Here is a 21,344-nt window from a genome sequence, read left to right on the forward strand (position 1 = left end):
TGTGAAGGGTATTGGTGGGGTAGGTGACCTGTTGGGAGTGGGGGCCACCCGACACCCTCCTCGTTTTTTTACTCCTGCAGTCGCCACAGCCAAGTTGGGAAAAAACAATTGGAGATGGAAAGACTTAAGTTTGCATGATGTGGAAAAAAGTTTGTATATGGGACCATGTGCAGTAGCCTAACCCAGGCAGGCTATTGCTTCCTTTGACAAACATCCAGTGAGTGGATGCCAATAAGTGAATAGCAAACGCAAATGCAAATCTTGTCATTTATTAATGAGCATATAAGGCAAAATTTTGTATGAATCTCTTCTGGAGACCTAATTTCCAGAAGTGGTTTAAATAACTTGTAACTGACAGGTTTATGCACACTCTGCAAATTCTGTACATGCAAATAATGTTATTGGCAATCTACCATATGTGTTGTCCTCTAGGACCTTTTGATTATAAAATGCATCCTTTCCTATCTTGGTCTTTACAAAACTAATCCCTGGCTCTAGGTAGATCAATGGTAGATCACCAATGAGGAAAAATACAAAATAAATTCAAGACGCATCACACTGGCTCAGCAAACAACATGTAAACAATTAGTACAACTTTGGCCTTTAAGCCCAGTATCAATGAATAAAATAAGAGATGTTAATAAAGACTTCTCTAAATCCACAAGCCTCACCTTTTCCTAAGAAAAAAATGCAACCCACTGCCTTTACACTAAATTCAAGTGATTTGCATGTATCACAAACACTGTAATAATACTGCAAACAGGAGTGAATGACAACTTGGATTCGAGGTACGCATTTCTCAACATCCCATCAATTCCAGTACGCTCCCAACAGCTGGTAAATGTGTGATTGCCACGCACTTTTAAACCAAACGGCATAAAGAAATGAGTGGTTGTAAATGTCCAGTGACCTTTTTAAGAATAACCTCAAAGCATTAAAACATTTGAACCCCCCTAGTTAAAAAGAGTGCATTGCATATATAAATATGGCATCAGAGACGTCTTTACTTTGGAGAAGGTTAAAAATGTTCGCATTGGGATACAAACACTTTCTGAAATTCAACAAGCGATAGGCAAGCTGCAGGAGAGGTGGCGTTGGTGCCACTTGGCTCCAGCTAAATGTAGGACTCCATGAGCGGCGAGTTGAGCAGATTCAGCACCTCCGGTGCACTCTGTGGAGGGGGTAGCGTGGGGGGTAAAGAAATTAAGGGTTGAGAATGTGATGTCAATTGCTACAAACAGCAACTGGCAAGAATATACAACTACATTTAGTATGCATGGATAAACATTTCAGGCAGTTGATAATACCGAGTTTCTATGCACAATGGTAGCGGAACCCCATTCGGACTAATATTTGCAAAATTATTATTTCTATGCTATATCGTGGTGGGTTCTTTGCAAGCTAAGTTATTTCAAATGAACTTGAATGTGCTTGATCAAGCTAAGCAATTTCAGCCTAGTTATTACTCGGAAGGACTCACTGGGAATACCAGGTGTAGGTTTTAGATTTGAAGTAGACGGTCATGGTAGTAGCAATGGATTCTTGAATGTATCGGCAGAACTTTGTTACTATTTTACATGCATATATTGTCTGAGTAGTTTACTCCCATCGAGCAAACACTGTCATGGAATTGATCAAATATCCAATCCCATTTGTTAATCCTTTACTGGATGAGGGCCTTCTACCACTATGGAAAAAGTGAGGGTTATTTGACCATACTTGACCTTGATAGTGGGGGGTACAAAACAATAGAGATTGCTGCACTGCCCTCTGCAAGGCTTACTACCCATCCAATAGCTAGAGGCTTCGCTTCCGTGGTGTGACGCAGTCGGGCAATTCCAGGCCACTTGGTCATAGGCTAAATTAAATTTTACATGTTATTTTGTGATTGCATAACACCAAACAAAACATCCACTGCACAACTGCAAACTTAAGGACGATTTTTATTTTAATAAAAAAAAGCTTTATTGCACTAACAGCCAAAAACCACCCCAAATGCATTGCACTAAATTCACTTTGCAATCACGTTAACACATTTTAAAACATCCACATTCACAGCAACGGTGTGCCACCACAACTTTTCCCAATAGATTTTCCCGCAGTGGCAACCGGCAGCACCGCAAGCAAGCAGGGTACACTGGCTGGTGGGGAGGGTGGGCGTGGGCAGAGATGCGAGGACCGTTGAGACACGGGGTGCCATTGCGTTCAGGAGTAGACCAGCAGCTCGAGCGTGGGTACCTGCCGAGCCTCATGGATCGCGTCTGTGGAGCGCGAGCGTCGCTTGGGCCTCCCGCGAAGTGCGGCCACCGTGCACGGCTGCGCCTGCCGCACGGACAACAGTAGTTGTTTTCAACTCCTCCCCAATCCAGCGCCACAGGGAACCCAGATGCATGCAAAACAGTTCCACCAATGCCTTGTTTTTGCATGGCCAGTGGCAACCCCAAACTGGTTTGATGCCGGCACTGGGGGGGGGGGGCGGGGGGGTGCTGGGCCAGAAAACTCGAGTCCCCGTGGCATCTGGGCCTAACTGAAACGATCCCATTGTATCCCAAAAGTTAAAATTCATCAACGGGCTTTCATCTGCAACATCGGAACTTGTGGTAACATCACAGAATCAACATGGAAGCGAATTGAGCAGTGACATCGCTTGATTTCCTGCCATGTGTCTTAACATAAAACAAGAAAATTATAATAGATTAGCTTAAAAAAATACAACTCAAAACCCATGTTAAAATTGGATGGGAAAATAACCTTTTTTTCCCCACTAGTGTGTATATACATATTAACTATTCGTAGGAACACAATTTGCCCCCTCCAAAATGTTTAGCCCGAGTGTGCCACTGAACAAGCCCTCCATGATCATTGGGAAAGCGATGACGGTCGTCGTTCAGACCGTAGCGGAGGACGGAGGAGTCGGCGTGTGTCCCGGGGTGATGTCGCCGCTGTACGGAACTCGGCGGGACAGCTCTGAGCCAGGGGTCACGGTGCCGCCACTGCCACCGCTGTTCTTGTCCATTCCAAACTGCACGCCCAGAACCCTCCTCTGTGCGAGAGGGAAGTGCGCGAGTAGTCGCGAGGTCGGTTAAGTGTTCCGACCCACTCATTATTAGACTTCCAGTTTGCAGTCTCACTCAAATACCTGTTGTGTATTAATACGCGACCACAAAAGGTTTGAAAAACTGGCAAAGTTGGACAATAAAAATTATATTTAGCATGTTCAAGGCCAATTACATCTAAAAAAAATTCCAACAAATACATTTATGATTCGGCAAATCAGGAAAATAACTTTTGTACATATACAAATTGAGTGCCGGGTGGAGCGATGGCACAGAGGTTAGCGCACTACATTATGAACCAATGTGTGAAGTAGTCACAAACGACCCTCAACCAACACAACGTGGGGAAAGAGGCCTTGAGCAGTGGACTGACAAAGCTGTAAACTAAAAGGAATAATTTATTCCACCCATAATTGTAGTGCTAAAGACTGTGGTAATTAACATTGACTCCGATCCATCGGCTACAGCGTCAAATAGACAATCGCGCGCGTCCCTTAAGCCGCGCACCCTGATTAAGCCGCTGAACGACCGCGAGCGGGTGCTCCTCTTGCTGCGCGCCTGGTTCTCCGTCACGGGCGTGCTGACGTTGCTGTACTTGTTGAACTGTTTGATGACCTTCTTCTTCTTGGCGCTGTCGGGCATGTTTTGCACGTGCCGGAAGAGGTCCCGGATCGCCTCGTCCGTGCGCCGCTGCACGTTCTCCGTGGGCTCGAGCGAGCTCGATACGAGGCGGCCACGCTTGGGCCCCACGGGGGGTTCGTCCTCCACTGCCGCTGCTTCCATTTGATCCTGCATGCGGGCCCCGAACACGGCTCCCTGTCATCACGGAGTGTGTGACCATGGCTGTGGTGAGCTGGCTGCCTTTGCTCTCCAGGAAGGGTTCATTAGCCAGGCTAGTGCTGCCCTCTTGAGGCTGCGTAGCTGTAATGTCTCATTTGGAAGTTGGACATCTAACGTGAGTCTTCTCTTAACAGGTCCCTGCAGGGTGGGCTGGTAGGACAAGTCTCTGTGCTGTCTATTGCTGATTTTACACCCAACAGCACGAGATTTCACTTCGTTAAAGTATTGAAAGGGGACGGACGAACACATTAATCTATTGCAGGCTGGTACACTCAGTTTACAACTTCGTTCCTACCAGTATAATGGACAAATACCTGTCTTCCAGGTCTCCAGATCAAGTTTCTATCGAAGTCATTATACTGAAACTCTCCTAATGTGCTAAATTACGTGTTTTCTTCTCTATTCAGACCTTAAGATTATTCTCCTACATCAAGACCTTTATGATGATTTTGACACCATAGACCACTCGACCCTCCTAAAACATTTTCAAAACAATGCAGGCATCTCATGGCACAATTATATCATCTTTCCTCTTGAATTACTCATTCAGTTTCTTTACAAGGGCTGTCTTCATCTCAGAAACCCTGTGCATTGGTGTTCCATAACGCTCCATCCTAGGCCCTCTGTTCTTCCCATTTCATCTCCCTCTTGGAAAAATTATCTTCAGATGTTTTTATCGGCCACTATTTCTAAGCCGACAACTCTCATAACTCCATCGCCGCTGATATCACAAATCCAATCTAACCGTCCACTCTCATCCTGCGTTCATGCGGTTTAAACTTTGGTTCTAACTCTTCAGGTAAATATTTTCCCGATTGGCAAAAATCCCACTCGGTAAAGAGTGGCAAAAACCCTGAAGTTGTCACCGATCTCTCAATCGCAAATCGAACTTGCACGTCTTAACTGCAGGACTTCATATCTCTATCTGTACAGCAGCTCCCGCGTCCACAATTTCCTTAGCATAATTGCTATTGGAGACCCTCATTCTGACTTGACTTTCAAACTCCTTCCACAGCCTATCAAAATCCCTCATCTCCAAACTCCAGATGATAAAAAAAAATGCCACTGCTGCTAAACGTCTCACCCATGCCCATCAACAAGACCACATCACCCCCAGTATTCTGACCCCTCTACAGGCTACCAATTCAGTCCTGGAGCAACTTTAAGATCGCACTCACCATCTTCAAGATCCTCCATGGTGTCGCCCCTGCCCTCCTATTGCCTCCCTGCGCTCTATTCAAGTCAAGACTCAAGGCCTTCCCTTTTCCTCTGCCTACGCACACTTGTCTACAAAATAAACATGCCCACTCTTCATCGCATCTTAAGATGCAGTTGCATTTATACAACAAAAATGTATTGGAATGTAAAAGCGATTCTTACACTCTGACACCCTAAATAATGTATTATTTAGTATGTATGCAAATAAAATGTTTTGGCTACTGGAGTGAACAAGATAGAACAAAGCAGGCAATATAAAAACGAGACGGACAACAAGATTCGGAAATCATCTAGTCGTGGGGTGGGTGAATAGTTACTAGCATATTTGAAGTATTGTAACTGTTAGTGAAATGTGAAATTGCTATTTAATAGCTGCTGCTCACCTTTGTTTCAAGGTAAGACGCATCTGGGAAAAATATCATTGCTTGTTTTCTTATGTACGCTGGTGCCTGGAAGAAAAAAAATCCATATAATTCACCTTGGACAGTTGTGATTCAGACTTGGGAGTCACTTGTGTCTGTTACGGCTCACGGTTGTAATGCCTGAGCCACGAACCTTACCTTGAACAACTTTTGCGAGTGCTTGATCATAAACGCCACTGCATTGTTCATTTTCCCAATGTTTTCCTGCAGATCGTTTGCCGTAACCTGCACCAAAAAAAACATAATTAAACGTAAAGTTCAATAAAATCTCAAAGTGCTTTGAGTGTTCCTGGGAAAGAGTTTTACACAAATACCCCTTACATTTCGAGGCCACAGGATGTGCGGGGAGAACATTAGCGCGAGGTTGAAGGCCGACATCTTGTTCGTATCCTGCCGGCGTGCCGTCTGGTGCAGTAGATCGAGCAGCAGGCGCAGAAGATTACGATTGGCCGGAGGTAGCAATAGGAACAGCAGCTGCAGCGCCTCCAGCTGCCTCTCCTTGTCGACCACGGAAGTCTTGTTGCCCTTCGTGTCAAACAGCGTCAGCTCTGAAATGAGGCATGCACCCGTTGACGAGGTGAGGGATAGCCCAAACTGTGAATGTAGACAGGTACAGAATGGAATGCGTATATTGTGGAGGACTGCCTTCCAACCAGACTGGATGGAGGGGACTGACAGCATTTGGCACTTCAGAAATTGATGCTGTGGCCTGGCTCGGCCATACGCTAGAAAAATACAAGAGCCGGAACAAGGGCTGTGCCATGTCAACCCGGCATGGCTCAGGAGGCACCAGTATTTTATACTGCTGGAGCCGTGCTGCAGATCCCATATGTAATGAACCAGTCGAGCCACATGTCGGCGACACCGTTATGCTGCATCCTCACAGTGCACAGACTTCATCTGACACGCAACGAATAGATTGGCCCCATACCTGCCCCTGCTTGGCTCTGAGCCAGACTCAAATGTATCATGGCTTGGTTCTGGCTCGACACGGAAAATAGCCAGTGGAAATCCACCCATACCGGGAGGGGGTCTGGCAGTGGCTCGGCTCGGATGTGCAGTGAAAAAAGGGGTATTGTGTGACATGTGCTACCGTTGATCTTGAGGTGTGCATTGTAGTGGCGGTGAGTGAGAAGCGGCTCAGGAAGCTCTCCCAGGAAGGCCTTGAGCACAGAGGCCACGTCCTGTGGGTGGAACATGGCGTTGTCCAGGTCCACCTCGCGGCCCGAGTTGAGCAAGTCCCGCAGCGCCTGCTGCCTCAGGCTACTGCCGGACACGCGGAACAAGCCCTCCACGTGGAGGTCTGTTGCAGGCGCACACCGCACGCATGCGTGAGAGCAGGATTGTAAATGCGAGTAATTCAGGCAATGCACAGAGAATGATACTGGATGTTGTCAGACAGGAAGATGACGTTAAGTCAGAGGAAGATGGCATATCGCATAAAGGTGGTGCCCATAAACATGGGGGGTACACTTCAGATCAACACAGATGGGGTTCATGAACCCATTTTCTTTACTGCCATCTCCTGGCCACCTCACAGCCCTGCTCAACTGCGCAAGTGTGAGACTGCAGTGGGTGTTGAGATGCTCGAATGATGCTAAAGATGATGGAGATTAGGGGCCCCGTGGCTTGCAGTACTCACTCTTATGGAGGTATTCAATCAGCTGATAGATCCTGGCGATGCCCTCCTCCGTCAGCGGAGCGCCAAACACCGCTCCCTTTTCAACTGCTTGGAAAACGAAACGACACAAAGGTGACCAGATGACTCCGGAATTGGAGCATCTACCAGCTACGCTGCGATAATGGGTTCAAACATAGGTTTCAATCATTTATGATTAAACCAGGCCACTCAAGAGTACCAACCTGAAGATTTCAGCCTGGTCAACAATTACACAATAAATCACATTAAATCACATTATATGCAGCAATCTACTTTACATTCATAAAATGGGGTTAAATCAAGACGTATATGGCAATGAACGATTCACCCCTCCAGCAATTGAATCGATTGGCGGTGACCCAGGTCACCATCGTGACCCGGGGGTGCCAAAACCTCCATAACTCCGAAACCAGAAGGCCTATGAAGACGGGAGATGTCACTGAGCCCAATACGCACGCCAAATATGGAAATAAAAAACACGCAAAACACCCATAAAAAGGGGGTCTTGCTGGAAATTTGTGCGTGGCAACGGCTTTTTATTGCTTGTTGTGAAAGTACATCAGGATGCTGGTCTGGTCATTCCCCAGCACGTTCTGCTTCTTACGGGGGCGGCCACCCTTGTCTGTGGGAGCGAGACCACTTGGAGGCAATGGCGCACCAGGCGCTCTCTCGGTACGGCCGGCGGTCACAGTCGTGCTGGCGGGATCGACATCGTCGTCATCATCATCGCTCCCAGCGTCGCCCTCCGGCAGGACAGGGTAGTGGTACCAGCGATGCTCCCAGAAAAAAAAACCTTAAACTATGCCCGGCCCACCAATAATTTGTGGTGACCCGGGCCACCGCCAATCGATTCAATTGTACGAATTGCCACTACTCAGGATCGTGGTGCTTTTGTCAACGCGGCACTTGTAAAGCAAGCCACTGCGCCATCCTGAATGCCCCATCGTGGTCAAGCAGGCGGATGCGAGAACACGCCCCCACCGCCATCTCTGTTTACATTCGCTCAGCCAATGGGAGCGACGAACGCTCTGAGCCGACACACCCCCCCTGCACCCCCGGGCGATTCGATTATCACGATTTCGTGGTCACGATTACATAAAAACATTTATATATTTTTCAATGTTATTATAGCCACGCAGCGCTCGCCAGTTAAAAATAAACATACGCCCTCACGAGCGTGTACTTTCTCCACCTTGGTCTCAGTCTTATTTTTGTGAGCGTTTTAAACCCACGAAGGTCTGCCTGTACTTGGCCGTTCGTGTTGGTGGGTGGGTGTGTGGGTGGGTGTGTGGTTGGTGGTGGTTGGTGGTGGTGGGTGGGTGGGTTGGTGGGCAGCACCTTTCTTCCGCAGGAAGGGCAGCGAGCGCAGGAAGGCGGTGGCCGTGCTCCCGGGCAGCCGGGGATCCATCTCCCCCATGAGCTGCGCCAACTCGGTGCCCGGCAGGTCGACGTGTCGCGTCACGCCGCTCACCACCATCTCCTGGAAGCGCTCGGGCCACTCGTGGCGAAGTTTCTCTACGAAGAAGTCGGGGTTGGAGACCACGACGTGCCCTGAAGGGCGGCTCCCGCCTGCCGACACTTCGTTGCTGATCACGATGTTACTGCACGGGGGAGGGGAGGGGGTGGTGGCGAGAGTGGCCGGCAACGTCCCTCAAACTCACACTTTAAAGCCCAGGTTATTATTATTTTTGTTACAATTTGCACGATCGCTTTAGAAGTGTACGCGTACAGGCCCCTTCGTCAATCTACTGTCAGGACGAGGGCCTCGACCACGCCATGCGGACCACGCGGGTTTGGCGAAGGCACGGAAGCATGGACGAGCTGGTTCACCTCACCTTGGGTGTTTATCTCACCACGAACAACAACTAATTCCGTGTACGTTGAGTTTCCACGTCTCTCCGTATCTCTGTGTCTCCCTTTAGGGCCCCCCCTCGCCCGCCCAAACTTACACCACCACCGTTTGACGCACGGCCAAGCGCTCGGGCAACACCGCGCAACACTTCCCACGCCGGCGATAAACAACCAAGTTTATGGCGACACGAGAAGCAGGCGGCGTGTAAAGAGTGGCCCTCGCACCCAAGGCGGTAGAGACAAACAGAGAGAGAGAAAGTTGTGGGAAAAGTCGTCGGCTTAAGTGGGAGGGGGGGACCGATCAGACGCGAGCGAAGCCACCCCGTGAGTTGGCGGTGCACGCCCGAGGGGGGGGGGGGTTAGGGGAAACAAGCGCCCCCCCCCCCCACCGCCTGTGAGAGAAGAAGGAGAACGATAGAATAACTGGAGGCAGAGGGGACAACGAGAGGAGTTGCGTGAGGGAATCCCCCTCACGTCGTTCCGTGTTACCTCCTCAGCAGCGGCCGCCTCTCGGTGGCGTCCATGATCTTCTTCCTTCCCCCCCCTCCCCATTTCAAATCCCGTGCCCGCGTGACGTCGCCGAGGGCCCAGCCGCGTCCCTGATTGGTCGGCTGGGAAGCAAGCAACGGCATTGCAGGGCGCTCATCCAATCGCGAGGCTCGACGGGCAGTTTCAAAAGAGAACGTTCCCTCCCCCTTTGTTGTTGTTTTTGTTGTGGTGTTGTTGTTGTGTTCACGTACACGGGGGGAACTCCAATATCATGGCACCACTGGCGAAACGGCGTACTCTGATTAGAGAATGTATCGAATTTGAGAGAGTGAAGGGCTCACAAGTGATGTCGCCACGTAATAATTACTGGCGAAACGTCGCACTCGGATTGTAAATGTTGTGGGTTCACTCTCCAACACAGCGGTGTGCTGTACTAGTAATGTGAGATTGTAAATGTTGTGGGTTTACTCTCTAACACAACGGTGTGCTGTACTAGTAATGTGAGATTGTAAATGTTGTGGGTTCACTCTCCAACACAGCGGTGTACTGTACTAGTAATGTGAGATTGTAAATGTTGTGAGTTTACTCTCCAACACAGCGCTTGTGCTGTACTAGTAATGTGAGATTGTAAATGTTGTGGGTTTACTCTCCAACACAACGGTGTGGTGTACTAGTAATGTGAGATTGTAAATGTTGTGGGTTCACTCTCCAACACAGCGGTGTGCTGTACTAGTAATGTGAGATTGTAAATGTTGTGGGTTCACTCTCCAACACAACGGTGTGCTGTACTAGTAATGTGAGATTGTAAATGTTGTGGGTTTACTCTCCAACACAACGGTGTGCTGTACTAGTAATGTAAGATTGTAAATGTTGTGGGTTTAGTCTCCAACACAGCGGTGTGCTGTACTAGTAATGTGAGATTGTAAATGTTGTGGGTTTACTCTCCAACACAACGCTTGTGCTGTACTAGTAATGTGAGATTGTAAATGTTGTGGGTTTACTCTCCAACAGCGGTGTGGTGTACTAGTAATGTGAGATTGTAAATGTGGGTTTACTCTCCAACAGCGGTGTGCTGTACTAGTAATGTGAGATTGTAAATGTTGTGGGTTTACTCTCAAATACAGCGGTGTGCTGTACTAGTAATGTGAGATTGTAAATGTTGTGGGTTTACTCTCTAACACAGCGGTGTGCTGTACTAGTAATGTGAGATTGTAAATGTTGTGGGTTTACTCTCCAACACAGCGGTGTGCTGTACTAATAATATGAGATTGTAAATGTTGTGGGTTTACTCTCTAACACAACGGTGTGCTGTACTAGTAATGTGAGATTGTAAATGTTGTGGGTTTACTCTCCAACACAGCGGTATGCTGTACTAGTAATATGAGATTGTAAATGTTGTGGGTTTACTCTCAAACACAGCGGTGTGTTCTACTAGTAATGTGAGATTGTAAATGTTGTGGGTTTACTCTCCAACACAGCGGTGTGCTGTACTAGTAATGTGAGAAGTTAGCATGTTAATGGCAAATCGGAGAGCGGCCTCCAGGAGGGCGCGGAGGTGGTTTTGTGATTATGTTAATGTGATAGATTAGCATGTTAATGTTAATTAACATAATACTTGATCAAATTAACATCACTAGCCCCGCCCATACTAACGATTGGGCTACACCCATTTTACACGCTTTCATTATTGTTATTTATTACACGCTTTTATTTAACTGTTGTCGTATCCTCAAATCTTGTAACTCAATTTAAACCCACTTCGCAATGTGGTGTCGATTGCAAACTTGGTATACTTACGTCATACTGATGACAATTCTATATTCTATCATAAAAAAATAAAAATTATATATTTTAAAACATTATTTTGTATATGTTATGTTTCGGCTTGGGTCTAATTGTCCTTACGTTGTGGCAAGCTTCGGGGCCACTTCCTGGAGTCGTGGAGTTCTTACATTACTAGTACGGTACATTTCATTAAAGCGTGTTTTAGAATATTTTTTATATATTACTTATTAAACCTTTAAAAGTCTGCCTCAGCAGCTTCGCCGCGTCGTTTTTCCTCCTGATGACGATCACTTGTGCTGCGATCGAAACGTCGTAGTTTTTTTCATTTATTTTCTTTGAACCTATCTACGTGACTTTACCGAAATACCCAGAGAATAGAGCTTCATCGCTCGTCGGATCCCTCCTCATTTTCTAATTAATTACGCGCTGGTCCCTTCACCTGATGAAGGCCACTTGTGTTGTGGCCGAAACGTCGTGATTTTTTTGTTATTTTATTTTTTTACCTACGTGACTTTACCGAATAAAACCAAAGGTATAGGTCTAGATGACACTGTCGTGATATATTTTTTTTTATTGCATTTCATTCTCACGCATCGTTTTGTTATGCCCCGTAGCGCTTAAGCAGACAAGCCAGTGGTGCCATTGGCCACATTCCAGCGCGGAATGTCGCTGAAATTGATTCATTTTCTCATCTTATATTTTACCGTAATCACGAACATTATTATAGGCACGAAAAAACAAACGACTGTGTGCAGTACTTGAAATTGGGAGCACATCATTAATCATTGTTATACACCGTAGTATTTTAACAAAGCCCAGCAGACCATGCAAATGTATCATTTTGTTAATTCGGCATGAGTCCACAAACACAATTATCACCAAAAAAAACTCAATACATTCGTCAATAACACTATGGCCTTTAAAAGCAAATATCGGCAACTGCCCCTTCTTCGTAGCACAACATTGCTAAGTTTTTTCAGTGGCCTAAAATAAAATGTTTCGCTCCGGATGACCGCTGCAAAGTATTATCTGTATTTTGATTTAGTGTACTGATCTTAAAGGTGCATTTAATAATGGGATACTCCGACTGATGCTCCTGTTGTTTGTGGAGTGACTCATGCAGCCAGCTATGGCTCTAGGGCAGTGGTTCTTAACCTTGTTGGAGGTACCGAACCCCACCAGTTTCATATGCGCATTCACCGAACCCCTCTTTAGTAAAAAATAAAATGTGATTTTTTTCAAATTCAAGACATAGATATGTTTTTTACTGGTACACAAAATGAGCCGTGCATGAACATTACCTTGTTCAAAGAATAAAACCAACACAATGTATAAACTCACAACAAATTACATACCTGGAAATCAATGTGACTTCTGCTGTTGCCTTTGAGAGATCAGTTCAGATATGCGTGGCTTCACCTTGGCAAGTGCCACTCTCATGTCATTTTCACAGCAAAGTCTGTTCCTTTTCTTCGTTTTTATGTCCAGCATCCTCGAAAAGGATTGCTCACAAAGATATGTTGTAACAAATGGTATAAAAAAAATCCAGGGCTTTCTTAGCAATAACTGGATACTTGTTCATTTGTCGACACCAAAACGTTGAGAGCGTTGTTGTTCTGAAGAGTTGCTGTTGAACCTGGCTCTGCTGAATTTCAATGATTTCGTCGAGGAATTCATCATTGACATCTGCTGTTTCAACAGCAAACGTGAACGGCTGTCTCACCCATGCTGGATATGACTCTCTTGTAGGGAAATATCCGTCGAGAGACTTTGCAAGCTCATCTAAGTGCGTGGCAATTGTTTGCTTCAGTTCCGTGGATACAGAAATATCTCCGATTCCAGACACATCTTCGATCTTACTTGCACAGTCGTCCAGAAGCGGGAAGTTTGCGAAGTTATTGTTCTCTGTTCGTCGTTTCCATAACGGTAGCTTTTTTTGAAAAGCCTTCAGGTGTTCTTCCGCTTCCATGATATTGACTCCACCACCCTGTATCTGCTGATTGAGATGATTGAGAGCTGCGAATATATCAGCCATGTACGCTAAAATGAGAATGAACTCAGGATTTTTGAAGCAATCTGCATGGCAGTGTTGGTGCTCTTGCAAAAACAGGACTAATTCCACACGCATGGCAAAAACACGATTCAGCACCTGTCCCCGGGATAACCACCGAATATTAGAATGGAGCAGAAGTACCTCAAATTTAGAGCCCATTTCTTTACACAGCTCACTGAAGATGCGGTGCCTCAGAGCACTTTTTCGCACATAGTTCACACATTCCACCACAGTTTTTAATACTTCTGCCATTTTTGGAGGTAAGGTTTTTGTTGCCAACGCATGCCTGTGCAGAATACAATGCATCACAATGATGTGTGGTGCATCGGCCTTTACTAGCGCACCAAAACCAGACTTTCTTCCCAGCATGACTGGAGCTCCGTCCGTACAAACTGCAGAAACCATATCCCATGAAAGATTGTTGTCTCTGAAGAAGTCATCCACAAGCTTCTTCACATCGGCTGCCTTCGTTGTTGTTGTAAGAGGCTTACAAAATAAAAACTCTTCTTTTATCATGTCGTCTTTCACATAGCGTACAAAAACAGCAAGCTGGCTTAGATCAGAAACGTCTGTGGTTTCGTCGAGTTGAAGGCTGAATTTTGCCGGGCTTGAAATCAGATCCGCGACTACTTGAGCCAAGATGTCTTTACTCATGTCTTCTATTCTGTCACTGACGGTGTCATTTGAAAGGGGAATTTGGGATAATTTACCTTCGGCCGCTGTTCCGAGTATCAGATTCGCCATCTTTAATGCAGCTGGTTTCACAAGTGTTTCACCAATGGTGTGTGGCTTGCCCTGCTTTGCGATCAGGTAAGCAACTTCGTACGATGCTGTCAGGATCGGTTTGTTAACAGGTACAAATCCAAGAGCAGGCAGAGTGGCCCTTTCATCGAATCTGGCTCTCTTCACCCTGAATTCAGCAAGTGTTGTGTTCTTGTATTCCCCGTCTCCATGCAGCTTCAAGAAGTGTTCCTTTAGTTTTGCCGGTGCAAGACTAGAGTTGCTCAACTTGGCGTTGCAAATCATGCAGATAGGACGCTCACTCCCATCACGTTCCGTGATACATGAGAATCCATGTTGTACATATTCGTCCGACCACTTTCTTCTTTTGCCCGACATAGTTAGTATGGATAAAATATTAAAGAAATCACACGACGTACGACAACAACAGTCACACGTTGAGTACTGAGTACGCACTAAATTCCCCGCAGCGCTGATTGGCCAAGCAGTGTAGCATGATCATCTGCAGCCAGTGATGGCCAAGCGGGCCGTGTGTGTCATCACAAATTTACACAATAATTCAAGTGTGTCCGGACCTCCGTGGCGGGGGCTCTGCCGAACCCCTGAGATCGACTCACCGAACCCCTGGGGTTCGATCGAACCCAGGTTAAGAACCACTGCTCTAGGGTTTGGTGTTACATGTTATTTATGTAGTTTATTGTTAAAAATTCGGTCACAGTTCCTATGATCACTGTTACGTTGCAATTATGGCTTTATTTTGGTGATTTCTAAAAGTTTTTTGGTTTGGCCATGTTTGTTGTAGTACGGAGTTAGACTGATGGCCTTAATCTAAGTTGTCTTGTGGTTGTTGTTTGACTTGCATCCCACTGGGATTTTTTGCACACAGCGTTGGTGTACGGTGCTATTTCAGGAATATTTTGCAGTTTTTTCCTGGATTTTCTGTTTGCACAGTCACATAGTCACTTTAAGATGTTTTTCTTGTTCGTGTTATTGTTTTTGTTTGTTGTGGTTGCACCCGATTCAAGAGCCGAATGGCTCACAGGGCTATACCAAATAAATGGAATTGAAAAAAAAACTGAAAAACCTTTGAACAGCGCCAATTCATTGCGGTGCGTGCAATATCGACGTTTTGGCCAACGCCCCTTCTTCGTAGCACAACATTGCCAAGTCTGCGGTGCGTGCAATATCGGCGTCCATATTGCTTAGGGGCGACGTTTGGGTTTTGTGACGTGAACCGCGTGATAATGACGTCATCCACCCCCACTATAAATGGACGCCGCCTCCCTACCAAAGATGGCCACCGATCGACATAGCAACAGCGGGGGAGGCGGGTTTAGTCGTGTCTCTGGCCTCTCCACGTGCTATGAAGAAAGGCCATTTAACCGGCACGTCCTTTATTGTTCATGTTTTTTTATCTCTTAAGGCAGTGATATTGACGATCGTGTTGAGCTTGTTATTATCTGTGTCTTGTGGGTTGAGGATGGGGGCGGTAAAATAGCTTCCAATCAAGAGTCTTGAATTGTACATCACGTGGACAAGTTTGACGAATCACGATAAACCAACCACCCGGCCACCACAACATCGTACGAGCGGCGTGCAGTTGCTAATGGCGACTCCATGGCAACGACACGCGGAGGAGTCTTCACGCCCCCCCTCGCTGCTTGCCCAGCCCCTCACTGCTTGCCCCGCCCCTCACTACTTGCCACGCCCACTTTACGACTTACCCCCGCCCACTTCGCTGCTTGTCCCTCCCATTAGAGTGCTGACTACGCCTATTTACCCGCTGGCTCCACCTCCACTGCCGATTGCCCCCGCCCACCCCGCGGTGTGCTCCGCCCACTCGTCGCGTGGTCCCACCCACTCCGGCTTCCAGGTCCGTGCGCCCGCGTTAAGAAGCAAGGGGCAGCATCAGTGGCGGCTGCGGCGGTAGCAGCATCAGCAGCAGCGACCGGTGGCAACATCAGGTGTGGGGGGGGGGCAAGGCATCATTAGGAAACAGTCATAGAATAACTCGAAGCAGCAGCAGCCGCACAAGCAGAACGTAGGTGCAGCGGGTAGAGTCAACACCGTCAGCGAAAGCGTAGGAAGAAGAAGAAGCAGCAGCAGCAGCCTTTGGCATCTACAAAGTGATGCCTGTTCATGCGTCCAGATTGCGCGGACGTCGATATTAATACAGCTCGGGGCATTCGGTAATGATTCAAGTTGTGTTTTATTTTAGTAATGTTACCCGTACGTTCATGCTCGCTCTAGCCGCGACGGTAGTTCCCAGGGTAATTCAGCAATCGCAAACAAACCAAAAACAGCGGCATCTCTATTAATCGCCGCGCAGTCACGAGTGTCAATGCGTGGACCCGCAGAAGAAGTGTCACTGTCGGCTGTAATTGCCGTAAGGAATTCACATTAAATCCGGCCATTACATTTGGTTATTAATTAACTCGCCATGGCAACGGGCATGAGCTGGCAGTATTACAACAGTGGAGGAGGTGGCGGTGGTGGAGGAGGAGGAGCGGGGTCGACCCGAATCGCCGGGACCTCCCTCGAGTACGGGCAGGAGATGCATCTCAAGATGAGCAAGAAGATCGCCCAGCTCACCAAGGTGAGAGCTTGTAGGTGGTGGTGGTGGTGAGGAGGTAGTGGTGGTGACAAGCAGGGAGGTGGTGTTAACAAAGTGGAGGTGGTGGTGAGCACGAAGCGGAAGTGGTTGGTGGTACTGGTGAGATGTTGATGGTGGTGAGGTCAGCTGGTGGTGGCATTGATGAAGATGTGGTGAGCTGATGGGGGCATTGCTGAGGAGGGGTGGTGAGGGTGAGGATAAAGAGGTGCTGGTGAGCTGGTGGTGAGGATGAGATTGGAGTAAATACTTGAATATGTTGAGGACAAAGGTGGGGGTGAGGAGGCGGTGTTGGTGAAGGATATTTTGAGGAAGACGGTGAGAGGGTCATGTTGATGTGGAGGTGAGGAATTGGTGATGACGAGGTGATGAGAGCGAGACATTGTTGAGCTCAAAGAGGTGATGCGGGTTGTGAAGGTGAAGAGATGCTGAGGTTGAGGTGGCGGGGTTGAGAAGGTGGTGAAGCCAAGGAGGTGGTTTTGGCCGTTCGCAGGTGGGGGAAGGTGAGGAGATGGAGGAGGTGGTGAGGATGTGATAGGTGGTGGAGCTCAATTAAGGGAAGGACCCATCCCTGTTGAAGGGAGAACTTCAGTCTGCAGTGCAGGGAGGTCACTTAGACTAAAACGAAGAAACGCTCAGCACATTAATCAATTTCACTGCCTTAAAGGAGAACATATATAATGGGGACGTTTCAGGTAATTGCCCTTCTTCATGACAACGTAAATTACGTAATTTTCATGTTCTGCGAAGAAGAACCATTACCCAAAACTTCGCCTAGTTTAAATAAAGATACAGCATTTTTCCCTTTTAAAGTCAATGTGTTGTTGACGAATGTGTTGAGAATGTAGTGATTTGTGCTGCTGTTAACCACGACCATCACAGCAGCAGCATCACCTAATAATTAGTTTTAATCTGAAGAGGTGTATTTATTGCAGATTAGAGGATTATAACATATCCTGCTTTAAAAGAGAGCTTTGTATTTTTTTAAAAGCGGTCTTAAGGGCGATTACCGGCGAAACGTCGTACTCGAATTGTAAATGTTGTTGTGGGTTTGCTCTCCAACACACCGGTGTGCTGAATTAGTAACGAATACAATTTAGATTTAAAGCTTTCGTGGCTGCAGGGATTCATATTATTGGTTCTTTCGGTAAAGTCACGTAGAAGGGAAATCATAAAATAATAAAAATATAAAGCAATAAAATTCTCTCTACGTTTCGACTGCAACACAAGCAATCATCATCAGGTGTGAAAACCACAGCAAGAAAATGTTACTATTTTATTGTTTCCCTTCTACGTGACTTTACCGAAAGAGCCAAGAATAGTAACGAATTGGCACGTTTTGTTTACTTGACAAACCCTTACTAATTGTCTGTGTCGGGTGGTGTCGGGTTTAACAACACATATTTACACGATCGAATAAAAAAACACCGATATTATGGATAATATCAGTCGCGAAAGCCCTACGACTAAGTGTTAAACGTAAGGGGGCTCATTCACCTCAAGGAAGGTTTGTTCACAAATGTATAAGAGGTCCTCTGCCTTCAATTAAGAGATGGATTCACTTCGAATGTAAGAGTGTATATGTGTTACTCCAGTAACCAGTGCATTAAAACCCTTTTACTCTGTTCTGCTGCAGCCTCTTCTGTAATTATTGTACGAAATATAGTGGGGTCTCTTTTTAGTGAATTCACATCACTGTCGAATGCGTGTTTACATGCACAGCGTTCAATGTAAATGAATGTTTCTGCGGTATATTGATTTTCTTTTCTTGCTAGTCTTGCCCACCCGATGTATTTCTCAGGCAACACTGTGCGGTTGAATGCCGACAAATGCCTGCGTGGTCATTCATTGTGCGAGGTATAAGCAGAAGTGTAAGAGTAAGCTCGTGTAAGCTCAGCAGCCGCCAATGCGGCCTTGAACTTGGCAGTACTTCACTTGTTCGCGTCGGCATGAACGAGACATGTACCCAAGCACTCGCCTCTCTGAGTGGAACCAGTTGATAATCATCAGCAGGTGCCTTCTATTTCGGCATTTCTCCAAGGAGCAGATCTCCCGAGTGCCTTTTAAGAGCCCGAGCTGTGATGCAACAGGGGTTGTGAGCTGTGATTCGAGAGAAAATACGCAGAAGCGATGGTTGTTCGCCTTTGGTTTTATGAACGGCATTAAACGTTAAGAGTTTATTAAATTGTGTTCAATCTTGCGGCTTACTCGCAACGTTTTGATGTCGACTGTGACGAACTGAAACATTCCATCTTCGGTTTTTTTACGCAGCTTTGTAAACTTGCCCCTATTTTTTTATGTTTACCGCCAACAAATTATATTAAATAGTAAACTGTAACATCTTTGTTGTTTGCGGCGCTGTTGCTGTTCTAATTAATGGGGAATAGTAGGAAATGTAATCCCCAAAGATAATTTAATTGTTTTTGTTCACACCAAATTTTACAAACGCGTCCTTTTCTTGGACACACGTTACGCTTCTCAGTTTGACATTCTTGTCTAATTAAGGACGATAATCACAGAGTCCAGTAATTACGAGTGACTCGAAATTAAATTGTAATTTCAAGTTGACAAGCAATTAAGACAATTCATGAATACACTGACCAGGTGCCAAGTATATAAATCACTTCTAATTAAGTGTTGAGACACGTAATTAATCCCTTGTTCAGATTCCGCTAACATCCATATCAATTAAACTCGACTGCTGTGGTTGTTGTTGGTACACTAATTAATGGTTGTTCATGATTGCATGTGATGTTGAACGTTTTTTTCCTTTTCCCCCAGAACTAATTTGCAATTTAAATCCCTATTACACGCACACGTAATTAAACGGTAATGCGTTCGTTTGCTGCTTGACATCATTTCAAATCAAGTGTGACTTTGTGGCTATCGTGATGCGTATTTGAAGTGAAAGACATTACGTGGTAAATTAACCCTGACCTGACAACCCGTATTAAAATTACTTCAAAACGTGTCTTCAAACACAATTAAAACATGGATCTTGTACTTCTTAGCCCGTGACCACACGAGACGACAGCATCACAATTTAATGGTTTAATTCGCGTTGGCTGAGCACGGCACCGTCACTTGCAGTATTTACCCATCGCACCGGACGGAATGGCATGCTTCATCTTCTATAACTGTGTACAACAGTTTTGTTTTTCAGGACTAACGGCACTTGCGTGCGGGATCATTTTTAGAAGCAGCCCCGTGGACATGGAATGCGTGTGTTAACATTGTTGGACAATGGGGCCTGGCAGGCAAGTGGTCAGCCAAGAGTGGTCAATTTTTTTGTTGCATGGTTGATAGTGACCGCGACGAGTAGAGTTTCACTGTGATAACGTTATTTACAGCACGGCGCGCTTTGTGGGTCACGGGGCTAATGTATGTATGCTACAGGACTGGATTTGCAACCGGCTTGAAATTCCAAACTTTGCAAAGACACAGCGTGTGCCTTACTCGCTAGATGCCCCCCCCCCCACTACCCGAGACGTTAATATATTGGTTTAGAAGGTGAGCAAAAACAGGCAAATCATATTTATGACTGAACATATGTCATATGCAATAGTTTCATTCAAAGAGGTCACCAACAGCACCTAAGGTAGTCATTGAATCGGCGAACTTGGACACATTCCCATGCAATGGAATGCTCACAATCGACAGCTGCAGAGGCCACTTGCACCGATGTTTACAGTGAGGGAAAAAAAGTATTTGATCCTTTGCTGATTTTGTACGTTTGCCCACTGACAAAGAAATGATTAGTCTATAATTTTAACGGTAGGTTTATTTGAACAGTGAGAGACAGAATAACAACAACAAAATCCAGAAAAACGCATGTCAAAAATGTTATAAATTAATTTGCATTTTAATGAGGGAAATAAGTATTTGACCCCTCTGCAAAACATGACTTAGTACTTGGTGGCAAAACCCTTTTTGGCAATCACAGAGGTCAGACGTTTCTTGTAGTTGGCCACCAGGTTTGCACACATCTCAGGAGGGATTTTGTCCCACTCCTCTTTGCAGATCTTCTTCAAGTCATTAAGGTTTCGAGGCTAACGTTTGGCAACTCGAACCTTCAGCTCCCTCCACAGATTTTCTATGGGATTAAGGTCTGGAGACTGGCTAGGCCACTCCAGGACCTTAATGTGCTTCTTCTTGAGCCACTCCTTTGTTGCCTTGGCCGTGTGTTTTGGGTCATTGTCATGCTGGAATACCCATCCACGACCCATTTTCAATGCCCTGGCTGAGGGAAGGAGGTTCTCACCCAAGATTTGACGATACATGGCCCCGTCCATCGTCCCTTTGATGCGGTGAAGTTGTCCCGTCCCCTTAGCAGAAAAACACCCCCAAAGCATAATGTTTCCACCTCCATGTTTGACGGTGGGGATGGTGTTCTTGGGGTCATAGGCAGCATTCCTCCTCCTCCAAACACGGCGAGTTGAGTTGATGCCAAAGAGCTCCATTTTGGTCTCATCTGACCACAAGACTTTTGCCCAGTTGTCCTCTGAATCATTCAGATGTTCATTGGAAAACTTCAGACGGGCATGTATATATGCTTTCTTGAGCGGGGGACCTTGCGGGCGCTGCAGGATTTCAATCCTTCATGGCGTAGTGTGTTACC

At 46.3% G+C, this 21,344-nt stretch overlaps 2 protein-coding genes across 8 annotated transcripts in view; one reads left to right on the forward strand and one right to left on the reverse strand.

Annotated features, from left to right (window-relative positions):
* Positions 1 to 248: 248 nt before the first annotated feature.
* On the reverse strand, positions 249 to 9,694 carry ARHGAP19 (Rho GTPase activating protein 19). 5 transcript variants are annotated; one of them, XM_032952352.2, is made up of 11 exons: positions 9,537 to 9,694; positions 8,535 to 8,797; positions 7,179 to 7,262; positions 6,630 to 6,839; positions 5,858 to 6,084; positions 5,675 to 5,761; positions 5,498 to 5,563; positions 3,564 to 3,845; positions 2,894 to 3,043; positions 2,239 to 2,322; positions 249 to 1,171 (listed from the first exon to the last, which is right to left on the reverse strand). In XM_032952352.2, exons 1-11 carry the CDS (start codon positions 9,677 to 9,679, stop codon positions 1,115 to 1,117), a joined length of 1,653 nt encoding a protein of 550 aa, XP_032808243.2. In that variant the 5' UTR covers positions 9,680 to 9,694; the 3' UTR covers positions 249 to 1,114. The 5 variants fall into 5 exon arrangements, with proteins under 5 accessions (XP_032808243.2, XP_032808241.2, XP_032808242.2 ...); XM_032952350.2 differs by having other exon boundaries at positions 3,564 to 3,872; XM_032952351.2 differs by having other exon boundaries at positions 7,179 to 7,265.
* A 6,257-nt stretch (positions 9,695 to 15,951) lies between these two features.
* Positions 15,952 to 21,344, forward strand: part of FAM184A (family with sequence similarity 184 member A) — a 53,720-nt gene continuing 48,327 nt past the window's right edge. For all 3 annotated transcript variants that reach the window (XM_032952339.2, XM_032952338.2, XM_032952340.2), the window contains exon 1: positions 15,952 to 16,711. In XM_032952339.2, the coding sequence (XP_032808230.2) occupies positions 16,556 to 16,711 (156 nt within the window). In that variant the 5' untranslated portion in view covers positions 15,952 to 16,555. The remainder of the gene's footprint in view (positions 16,712 to 21,344) is intronic.

The sequence above is a fragment of the Petromyzon marinus genome, chromosome 11 (genome assembly GCF_048934315.1).
Source record: "Petromyzon marinus isolate PM22_M1 ecotype Great Lakes invasive population chromosome 11, UKy_Petmar_22M1.pri1.0, whole genome shotgun sequence".
Classification (NCBI taxonomy): Eukaryota; Metazoa; Chordata; class Hyperoartia; order Petromyzontiformes; family Petromyzontidae; genus Petromyzon; species Petromyzon marinus.

Coding starts and splice junctions, on each gene's coding strand:
- ARHGAP19 (XM_032952349.2), bottom strand. CDS start 9,679: ATGCCGTTGCTTGCTTCCCAGCCGACCAATCAGGGACGCGGCTGGGCC. Junction 5,762..5,857: donor ACATCCTGTGGCCTCGAAAT/GTAAGGGGTATT, acceptor TTTTTGGTGCAG/GTTACGGCAAACGATCTGCA. Junction 3,873..5,497: donor CGTCTTACCTTGAAACAAAG/GTGAGCAGCAGC, acceptor CCGTGATGACAG/GGAGCCGTGTTCGGGGCCCG.